The sequence below is a fragment of the Pristis pectinata genome, chromosome 31 (genome assembly GCF_009764475.1).
Source record: "Pristis pectinata isolate sPriPec2 chromosome 31, sPriPec2.1.pri, whole genome shotgun sequence".
Lineage (NCBI taxonomy): Eukaryota > Metazoa > Chordata > Chondrichthyes > Rhinopristiformes > Pristidae > Pristis > Pristis pectinata.
In genome coordinates, this window is record NC_067435.1 from 772,086 (window position 1) to 783,768 (window position 11,683).

The window sequence follows — 11,683 nt, forward strand, 5'->3', positions numbered from 1 at the left end:
CCAGAGCAGAGTGCTCACTTCAGAAGGAACAACCCATGTCCCGTTGAACCATTCCAGGGATAAGTGGGTCCAAGCGCAGGGCTGGGAGGTGGGAATCCTTCCCCACTGCAGCCTCGGGAGACTTTCACCCCGAGTGCGACGGGAATGGCCAAATGCTAACCAACAGCGCTCCCAATTCCTCCTGCTCAGAGTTCGATGAGTTCTAAGTACTTTCCTCAACACGTTTCTCTTTGGATTTTAGCTGCTGGTTACAGGTGGAGAACGGTTTTGTCTGGAGCTTTCTGGGACCGGTTTACTTGATCATTTTGGTAATTATTTTTTTAATTTAATTCCTGAGATTAATGATTCATTTTTCACTGAACGTCTGGTTACATTTTGCAACTACTTTTCTAGTGATAAGCCCTCCGGGAACAGGTCACCGAATGCGTCTGGTGTGCGGGATGACAGGTTGTGGTCCCGTCTCCAGAGACAGGAACACAAGAGCGAGGCTGTCGTTCCCGGGGTAGAGAGACCACTGCCCTTTAGGGAAGTTAAGCCAACAGATGCAGAAGACCCCCCAGGAAAGCAGTTTGAAGAGTCTGCCCAATACTGTCCCTCAACTAGTCACACAGCACAGATTCAGGCCCCTGGCCTATCTCACCATCTGACCCGTTCTTTTCACCTGTCGTTGGTACCAAAGTGGACCCTAATCCCTGGCACCAAGAAGGCCACACTCTATCCTGGATTCACCCGTCTATTCCCCTCACTACTGCATCCCCCACCCCCATAGCGCTGGTACATGTGCAGCTGAACCACCCACAGTGCTGTGATCTTGGGTCTGGTTGGACCCCTCAGACGCACATTCACGCCACCACTTTCCAACAGGGAGATGCACCACCTGCCTCCTTCCTCTGCTTGGTGATCACGCTCTCATTGAGCTGCAGGGCGATCACTTCTTAAGGTGTGCTGTCCGTGTACGTTTCTGCCTCACACATACAACAGTACAGCACAGAACAGGCCCTTCGGCCCACAATGTTGTGCCGACATAGCTAGTCCCTTCTACCTACAGAATGCCCATATCCCTCTATTTTCCTCTCATTCGTGTGGCCATCTAAGCCCCTCTTAAAAGCCCCCAATGAATTTGCCTCCACCACCCTATCAGGCAACGCATTCCAGGCATCCACCACTCTCTCAGTAAAAAAACGTACCCCTCATGTCTGTTCTGAATCTACCCCCCTCACCTTAAATGCATGCCCTCTGGTATTGGATCGCTCAATAATGGGAAAAAGATATTGCTTGTCGACCTGAACTAATCCCCTCATAATTTTATACACTTCCAACAGATCACCCCCCAGCCTCCGCTCCGGAGAAAAGAGCCAAAGTTTGTCCAGCCTCTCCTGATAGCACATTCCCTCTAATCCAGGCAGCATCCAAGTAAACCTCCTCTGCACCCTCTCTAAAGCCTCGACATCCTTCCTTAGTGTGGTGACTAGAATTGCATGCAATACTCTAAATGCGGCCTAACCAGAGTTCTATGGAGATGCATCATAATTTCTTGACTCCTGTACTTAGTACCTCAATTAATAAAATCAAGCGTTCCATAAGCCTTCCTTACCACCCTATCTACCTGTGTAGCCACTTTGTGAGCCATGGATTTGCACCCCAAGTTCTCTCTGATCTTCAACACTGTTAAGAGTCTTGCCCTTGAGTGTACTGCCTCTTGACATTAGTCCTACCAAGGTGCAACACCTCACATTTATCCGGGTTAAACTCCATCTGCCATTTCTCTCCCCACATCTGCAGCTGATCTACATAACGCTGTGTCCATCGCCAGTCTTCTACACTGTTCACAACTCCACCAGTCTTGGTATCACTTGCTAACTTACTAACCCATCCATCAACATACTCATCCAGGTCATTTATGTACACCACAAACAGCAGAAGTCCCAGCACAGATCCCTGCGGAACACCACTACTCACAGGTCTCCAGCCTGGATAAGTCCCTTCAACCACCACCCTCTGTCTCTGTGGGCAAGCCAGTTTTGGATCCACACAGCCAATTCTCCAATGACCCCATGCATCCCAACTTTCCTGATTAACTGATTATGTGGCACCTTGTCAAATGCCTTACTGAAGTCCATATAGATGACATCCACAGCTCTACCTTCGTCAATCTCTCTCGTCACCTTGTCAAAAAACTCAACCAGGTTAGTAAGACACGACTTGCCCCGCACAAAGCCATGCTGGCTTTCCCTAATCAAGCCATTGGATTTCAAATGCTTGTATATCCTATTTTTAAGAATTTTCTCCAGTGATTTCCCTACAACTGACATGAGACTCACTGGTCTATAGTTCCCTGGATTTTCCCTTGTTCCTTTCTTAAATAGAACAACAACAGCCACTCACCAGTCCTCTGGAACCTCACCCTTGGTCAAAGAGGACAAAAAGTTTCCGGATCGGGCCCCGGGGACTTATCCACCTTAATACTGTTTAGGAGACCTAACAGTACCTCCTCCTTGACCTCGAAATGCCCTAACATGTTTCCACCCTCAGTTCCAATTTCTGCGTCCTGCATGTCCCTTTCCTGGGTAAATACTGAAGAGAAATACTCATTCAGAACCTCACCCACATCCTCTGCATCCAAACATAGATTCCCTTCTTTATCCTTAAGTGATCCTACCATTTCCCTCATTATCTTCTTATTCCTTACAAAGGTATAGAATGCCTTTGGATTCTCCTTAATCCTACCTGCTAAGGACTTTTCATGGCCCCTCCTGGCTTTCCTAATTCCTTTCTTGAGTTCATTTCTAGCTTCTTTATAGTCCTCACGTGCTCTATCTGATCCTAACTTCCAAAGCTCTACATACTTGTCCTTGACTAAGTTCATCACTTCTCTGGACATCCAAGGTTCCAGAGGGAGGGAGGGCAGGCAGGCATATTTTCAGATGTAGGGATCCCCACAAGGCAGAGATGAGGGTGAATTTCTTCTCCCAGAGGGTCATGGCTGTCTAGGATTTGCTCTGATCTCACTGGATGGTGAAGGACGAAGGGGTTCTGTGTCCAGCTCCTCCTCCTCACGTGTTCCCTTCATAGCTCCAGAGTTGTGGCTCAGTCAGATGCTGCCCAGATGCTTGTGGTCAACGTGTAATGTTCCAACTCTCAAAGTCTGTGCCTGCCTCAAGGACAGGAATTTCACAGATGCTGAGTTAGGGTTTTTCCCTCTGCTGTTCATTCAGATTGGAGAGTTCACCACTCTTCGAGATTGTGATCAGACTTTAGCTGATCAGTGACCCCTCCTACAGACCATGACGTCCCTACAAGTCAGGAGGGATCCCAAACACACCCACACCCAACCCCGACTTAGCTAATGTACCTTCCTCTCCATCACAACATCTAAACTGTGACATAATCCAACAGGCCAACACCTTCCTCTTCACCACGACTCTCTACACCTTGAACGAAGAGCTTTCTAATCGTGACATGAAAGTGTCGAAGATTAAAGACACAAGGTAAGCTTGCCTCGATGGGTCCGGGAACCAGAAAATTACAGGCAGGCTGTTAATTTTACAGTGGTAACAGGCAGCTTATTACAAGTGGATAGTGACTGCACGATACTGTTATGCATTTCAGACTCTCACTTTGCTAAAGATATAAACGAGTTCTCTATCCGAAGCTTTGGGTTAACCAACAGTAAGTTAGCAGCTGACAAGTTTCTCTCTGTTACAGGATGCTGATATTTAAAGCCATTTCACAGGTGTTCATCCTGGGCTGCACCTGGATCCTTGGACTGTTCCACTTCCAGGAGGAAACGGTGGTGATGGCCTACCTGTTCACCATCGTCAACAGTTTCCAGGGCACCTTCATCTTCATCATCCTGTGCATCCTGAATCCCAAGGCACGTGGTATCATAGTTGAATCTTTAAGTACTTACAGTGAAAAGGAACAACTCACAACAACATCAATGGGGGAGGCATTTGACCACTTGAGTCAAACACAAATCTTTGTTTCATTCATGAGATTTTCATCTGACCCCCATCCTCCTCTATTGTGGGGAGATCTAGACTCCCTGAACAGGCTGACTCTAATTGTTCTGGATAGGATAAGATTTCTTTATTAGTCACATGTACGTTGAAACACACAGTGAAATACGTCTTTTTGCGTAGAGTGCTCTGGGGGCAGCCCGCAAGTGTCGCCACGCTTCCGGCGCCAACATAGCACGCCCACAGCTTCCTAACCTGTACGTCTTTGGAATGTGGGAGGAAACCGGAGCACCCGGAGGAAACCCACGCAGACACTGGGAGAATGTACAAACTCCTTACAGACAGTGGCCGGATTTGAACCCGGGTTGCTGGCGCTGTAAAGCGTTATGCTAACCGCTACACTACCGTGCCTGCCCTTCCATGATGCCCCATCAAAATAAATAGTTTCTCTCCACGTAGCATTTCAACTTCATTTCAATACCGATGTTTCATTAGATCCCTTAACCTTATGCATTCCAAGGAACACAATGTCATCTGCTTATCTCCAGCATCACTGTGGTGACTCTGTGCAGCAATGAACTGGAGGTTTATCCATTTTCACTGAGCCAGTGTTTCCCCTCTCAGTTGCAGAGAACTGAATGGTCCAGGAACCTGCTAAGTGGAATAGTCCTGAGATCATTTGTGCATCAGCTGTGACTCAATAGGAAGCAATCTTCCCTAATGAGCTTCAACATTCTGGTTAAAGTCTCACTCTAGAAATTTGAGTGTATAATCTGGGCTGACAGCTCAGTGTGGTACCGAGGGCATGCTGCACTATTGGAGAAGTTGTCTTTCTGCTGCGATGGTAACCCAAGTAACCGATTGTACTTTAGCTAAAAGTTAAGGGTCCCATACCATCATATCGAACCTGAGCGGATATTTTTCCCCTGGTAACCTGGACAATATTTTTGTCTCACCTACAAATAAAACACCCAAACATTGTAAATGTAACGTGCTGGTTGTAATGGGCTCCCGGAGACATCGGAGTTACAGGCTGATGTCTGGGTCTGTGACTCAAACCCTGATATCAACCATGGGCCACACTGTAAAATTGCCAACAATTTGCTATAAATTTGCTCAAACTCAGAGCGATACCAAAGTGGGAAAGGACCATTCCACCCTGTTATTCCCTGTGGAGGAGTCGGAATGTCACGCTGTGCACCACCAGCAAACATTGGAACCCAACGTTACCCATCCAAATTCTCCATGGGTCACCAACCGTTCATCAGTTTTGTTTTCTCAATCACAAACAATTTTGGTAATAACTAACAAATGAGCACAAATAGTTGATTGAGTGATTTCAGATTATCTTATTCAGGTGAAACCATTTATAAATTTCCTTTTTTAAAAAACCTTCTCTTAAGATAAGGGATGAATACCAGAAGTGGATTTTCTCCATTTGCAAGACCAGGAGGATCTTATTTGACTCTGAATCCACCAAGATGCCATTGTCAGTCACATCGGTAAGTGTGTTTGTGTTAGTGACAGTGCATCCCAAATCTCCAACCTCCACCACCAACAGATACAGGAACACCACAGCTTCCAACTCACAGCACCCCTACCTGGACACACATCATCGTCTCCTTGATAGTCACTGGGCCAAAACCCTTGTGCTTCCTTCCTCACCAAGAACTCATTCAGGACATGCACTCAGTTAGGGTCTGACACCAGCTTCCAAAGAGGCTGTCAGGAGCAGACGACTGAATTGAGAGGGAGGGGGTAGTGGTCAGAGACAGCAGTTGAGGGAGTGAGGGATATCAGGCCATTTTCATTGGGCTAGACTGCAGCATTGAGGGAAAAGGAAGGAGGGAGGACGTGATGGCTGAGAGACTCACGGCTGGGGGGATATCAGTTCAATCAGTGTAGAGTTTGCAGATTCTTCTGGTGAACATTTGGAAGAAAACCAGAATGGTGGTTAGTTGGCTGCTGTGAATTACCCCTTAGTGTAAGTAAGAGTCAAAAGAATCAAAGAGGAGCTGATGAGCATGTGTGAGAGAGAATAAGTTTCAGGGGTGCTTGGAAACAGAGGGGGCCAGGGATTGACAGGGCTGCTCCCAGGAGCTGGAATGGACCTGGTTCTCTCCTTCTGTGTCATAACAAGGAAATCAATAGTGGGAGAGGCTGTCCAAGCATGAAGGTCCAAACGGGCATCCCAGTCCAGCTTTGTACTGCTACGATCACGTTGGGCTTTACCAGGACAACAACAGGTCTAAGTTTCCCCACAGTGCCCCTTACAGAACGTTGCACAGGGAGTTCTGTCATCCTGAGCACCTCTGGTGCAGACCACATCTGGAAATGCCCAAAGTTCATGAAATGATCTGTCATATTTCACCCGACAAAAATCATTTCAGTTGCATAACATTGGGGAGAACAGCATTTTACATTAGAATTTTTCAGTAACCATGCTGGAGTTGCCTCTCTGAAGATGGTCACATTTAAACTTCTGTACACACTGTGAACATGTTCAGAACTCCAGACTAAGGCTACATTTTTCTCCACAGGAAATAGTGTGACCAGATGGAGCCAGGCGCCCCAGTTTTCTGCAGTTACCTAAAACACAAGATGTATTTCAACAAAATGTGGAGATACTACTTTCTAAAATGCCATTCATCTCCAATATCTTTTCATTCACCAGACCCACTTCCAATATCTTTCTGTCCGGTGACCACAGCAAGAAGTCCTGGAGAAGCAAGGAACAACTTTACCCTGTGGTCGACAAGAGGCCTTTTGTTGAAAGTTTATTTCACAGTTACAATCCTTTAATATTTCTACCTCCTTAAAGATAGAAGGGTATAAATTTAATTTTCTACTGATGACTTTGGGGAGAGCCAGTTAATCCCTATGGATTGTTTAGTGTAAAACAGAGTATTTCAAAGGATTGAGTATTCCTTTTCATCCAGCACATAACTCTTTTATTGTGTATAAGACATTTCAGGGCCAGTTGTAATCTATGGATCTGTTATTAGACAGTTGGTGGTTTCTTACAACATCTTCTGGGTTGGAGTTAAAGTGAAATGTGGCAACTTAATCGTAATCGCTTAAGAATGGCTATGCATGAGCAATTTAAAGTCTAACACATTGATAAAAGTATGGAACTAATTCAAAGCTGAGTGGTCTCCATTGGTGGTAATGCTCTAGTTTTCTGGTAAGTTAACAGCCCAACTCCAGTCTTCAGTACAAAATCTAGACTGCAGTGGGAAGTGCCAGGCATCTACACTCTCACAAATGGCAGTGAACCAGTACGTCAGCATTGAAAGAAGTGCTCTCTCTCTGGAGCCATATCCAAGCTCTTGTCGTCATAGAAAATAAAGCAGATACTAAAATTCTGTCAAAAAAATTGGCAGAAACACTCTGCAGGTCAGGCAGCATCTGTGGAGTGAGAAGCAAATTTAACACTTTAGGTCAGAGGAAAGCAGAGATGGGCCATCGATCTGGTGCAGCTGCAGCCTTCTCTTTCAGCACCAACATGCTGGACCTCATTATCACCAATGATGAGGTTGTTCTTGGAACCTCCTACTCCCCATTTAATTACCATAGTGATAATGTTTAAAGGGACCTGATGTGTTTCCATGCAAATTACCAAGGCCAATAGACAGATGTAACAAGCCATTGGGGAGCCAAGTGATACGGTGGTCTTTATTGCCAGAGGACGTGAAAATGTCTGTGTGATTACACAGGGCCTTGTTGAGGCCACACCTGGATCTCCCCACTCCCAGGACACACACACACACACCCCACCCCGTCTCCCCGGTCCCAGATCTACACCAATCCCATTTGCCCACATTAGGTCCATATCTACACCCTGCCTAGTTAAGCTTCTGACTAAATGCCTCTTCAATGTAGGCACTGCATCTGATTCCTCCACCTCCTCTGACAGCATGTTCCAGATATCAACCACTGTGTAAAATCTTGCCCCTCAAATCCCCTTTAAACCTCCTTCCTCGTGTCTTAAACCCACACTCTCTTGTTTTTAATACCTCTACCATGGGGTAAAGAATCTATCTACTCTATCTACACCTCTCATAAATCTTACATACCTTTATCAGGTCACCCCTCAGCCTCCTTCACTCCAGAGAAAACAAGCCCAGCCTGTCTGGTCTCCCCCCTCCCCCAGTAACTAAAGTCCTCCAATCCAGACAGCATGCTGGTGAATCTCTGCTGCACTCTCTCCTATGCAGTCCCATCCTTCCTACTGTGTGGCGACCAGAACTGCACACAGTACTCCAGCTGTGGTCTAACAAGTGTTTTGTAAAGTTCTCTGAAAAGGTCTCACGTTACTTGTGCCACTGCTTGGCATGTTATTTCTGGGATGTCCAAGGTGGCAGATTAGTGTTGGTAACCACGTTGGTACAATAATGTCACTCTGGTGTGTAGCCCAGCTTACTTTGGGATCTTTCTCCAGCACCATCACTCCAGGGCAGATATCTGAGACATAGGACACAGGTTAAAGCTTAGAACTATTAAGTCATGATTGAAGGAAAAAGGCCATTTGGCCCACCACGTCCACACCATGTAGCAGGCACCCATCTGTGTTCATCACATCTTCCAGCACTTAGCCTGCAGCCTTCAATGCCTAATTGATTCAAGTGCTTGTCTAGACACTTCTTTGATGCTGTCAGTGACTCTGCTTCCACTGCACTCTCGGGCAGTGCATCCCAGCTACTCACCATTCTCTGGGTGAGAAAGGTCCCCCTCAGATCCCTACTGAACCTCTTACACAAAATCTGTGTCTTCAATTCTTCTAATTTATTGTCATATTCATAGGATTTTAAATATCTTTTTAATTAAATTAGTTTCAAGTTTACTGCATTGGTCAGCCAGTATTTGAAATATCATAATTTGCTAGTTTTTTCAAAATAGGAACTCCTTTTTACAAAGCACCGTGCCCAAGGCTTATATATCAGTCAGGTGACCCATTCCCAACTTGTTGGTGTGGTGATGACATAGGAAAATTCAGGTTGGCTGCTCTTCAACTTCACATCCACCAAATAAGGGGGAGATCACAACCCGAGAGCACAGCTGATTCAAGCCATTTCACCACCTAAGTTACACATTCCAAATGACATTGGCCTTGCATTTGCAGATGCAACAAAGGTGAAACTAGCATTCCCTGCCATCATCATGTAATACTGACAGCAACCTTTCATTTTTCAAGTGCACAGTTGAAAACTGAAGTTGGAGTTGATTATACCTGCTTTCCAGCATGCCACCTCTGCAGCCATCTTGTATTCCTTCAGATCTAAGCTGACAACATCAGCTGGACTCATGGGTTACTTGTCCATTTCACAGGGCAGCAAGAGGTCTGGAGTCACACTTAGGTTGAACCCACTTTGGGATGATTTCCTTTCCCACAAGACACTGGTAAACCAGACCAGTGGTCATGACAATCCATACTTTCACGGTCATTATTATGTTAGCTCTTATTCTAGATTTATTTAATTAACCTAATTTAAACATCAAGAGTTCAACTCTAGGAACTAGGACTCTGGACCAATGCCCTGACCTCTGGATTGATAACCCTATAACACATTATACTACTACTTGTACGCAAAAACCAACATTAAAAAATCAGTGATTTAACCTGAACTTTTTTCTAAAAACACACTAGAATTTCTACAAAAAACATTGGAAATATTAAACCATATTTAAATACAGTGCAATAGCTTTTATAAACCACTTTGTCAGCCAATTGTTTGACCACTTTGCCAGCCAATGAGTTGACTAACAGACCTTAGTTGGTGTTTTAACTCAGTAAACAGCCTACGTATAACAGTGCACTGCAGCAGAATACAAAATCATGTTATAAAAGTATCTGCATGGTATAACAAACAAAACTCATGATTGAAATCTCAGCAGTGACTTCAAACAAAAGGTTAATTTCTCCAAAATGCTGTGAATGGAAAATAGTTACAGAGACTATGCAAAATTTGTGCCAGTCAGTAGCAACAGTGTGGGCTTTAGGTGTGGCTGATGGACGAATTGTGTGAATCATTTCCATTCCAGACTGGAATACTTGTGTTGTCGATGTAACTGCACAGCGAAGGAAATGGCAAAAGACGTTCTTCAACTAATGTGTACAACTCAGAAAATAAAAGGCAAAATCATCACCTTCTTCTTCTGCCTGGGTAACAACACCAATTGGAAAAGTAAAAGAGGGTTAAATTGAGTCCAATTAAAGGCACACTGTGTAATCTAAAGGTCCTTCAGAAAAGGCTTCTTGGCAAAGTTGGAGAGGAAGCTGAACTGAGACGGAAGATGAAATAAAAATAAACGTTCCACGTGGCCACCCAATTCCAAGCCGGATGGGACACCACACCAAAGCCTTCTCTACAGCTGTGGCTGCCCTTGTCACTGGCAGAGACGTGGGAAAGAAAGGACATCTGAGAGTGAATCATAAACAGGTCCTTGAAGCCAACTGCAAACCTTATTAAATGATTCATCACCAATTTCCTAAATATGGTACAGAAATCCTTTGAATCCATTTATCTGGAAGTAGTAGGGGCGAAGGAAAAAGAAGGAGACAAAATAAATCTCGATGTACAGGCTGTCCCCAGGTTATGAACACCTGACATACAGACATCCCTTTGTTTGAGAATCAGTCATCTGTAGGGACAGTGGTTGTTACCATATGTACAATCCAGAGACCAGAGTTCAAATCCCACCACAGCAGCTGAGGAATATAAATTCCGTTAATAGAAAATAATTTTAAAAAGAACAAATGGTATCAATGTCCGTGAACTACCCAATTGTCATAAACACCAGGTTCACTGATGTCCTTTAAGAGAGCAAATCCCAGCAATGTGGTCGGCTCTTTGTTTTCTAAAACTGACCAGCAAGCTGCTGTCAATGATGGATGTTGCTATTCAGTAAATGCTTGCTTTGCCACTGATGTCCACATACGTGGATATGAGGAGGCCTTTTATTCTCCTACAGATCCACTTCCTGCTAGTGGGTGGCAGATCAGCATTCATCAAAAAGTCACCATCCACAGCAGCTTAAGACAGTGGGGCTGTCACATCAATGCAATGAACGTGGGATGGTGGACAGACATACTGGACCTGGTGACCCAGACCTCGGATGGATCTGTGCAATTATCTCCCTGATCCCCAAATGTTTAAATTGGGGGAAGGAAAATCCCAACAAAATACGGCAATGTAGGAAAACTGTTTGTCCAGAACTTTACGCTGTTCTGCGTTAGGATGATGAACATTAGCTTGATAAATCTGACCACAAGACGAACTGGTCCCATCAGAAGCTACATCTTCATCGTGTGCAACAGTGGTGAAACACGGTAGAGATGGCCAGTCAATGAGCACCTCAGAGCCAAAGCGGCCAATTAGGAATCGATCACATGACTGATCATGTACACACACCAGAGGACATTGAGGATAAAGAGCAGGAAGTGTGGACATCAGAACAGCAATCCATCAGAATCAAGGAGTGTGTTCAGTCCAGACTGCCCAAAGAACATTTATACACAAACTATTGGTAAAGTTGGGGATGTCTGATGATATAGTTTCACTGATTTGAATGGTTTAAGTGATGCAGTTCCCCTTCTTGGTTGTGTTGTTGATTTTTTTGTCCCCAAACAATTCATTATTTTGAAAAGGTGCGCAAGACTAAACTCTCCACAAATATTCTGGCATGAATATTCTCCTGGCACGAACATTGATCTCTCCAACTTC

The 11,683-nt window shown here is 44.9% G+C and overlaps 1 protein-coding gene across 5 annotated transcripts in view; it reads left to right on the top strand.

Annotated features, from left to right (window-relative positions):
* Positions 1-10,238, top strand: part of LOC127584948 (adhesion G protein-coupled receptor E3-like) — a 31,079-nt gene extending 20,841 nt beyond the window's left edge. For 3 of the 5 annotated variants that reach the window (XM_052041986.1, XM_052041989.1, XM_052041988.1), the window contains 5 exons: positions 242-308; positions 3,397-3,488; positions 3,706-3,874; positions 5,363-5,461; positions 6,634-10,238. In XM_052041986.1, the coding sequence (XP_051897946.1) occupies positions 242-308; positions 3,397-3,488; positions 3,706-3,874; positions 5,363-5,461; positions 6,634-6,663 (457 nt within the window). In that variant the 3' untranslated portion in view covers positions 6,664-10,238. Of the gene's footprint in view, positions 1-241; positions 309-3,396; positions 3,489-3,705; positions 3,875-5,362; positions 5,462-6,499 lie in introns of those variants that run through there. The other 2 variants (XM_052041987.1, XR_007958448.1) reach the window with 2 other exon arrangements.
* The last annotated feature ends 1,445 nt before the right edge of the window (positions 10,239-11,683 follow it).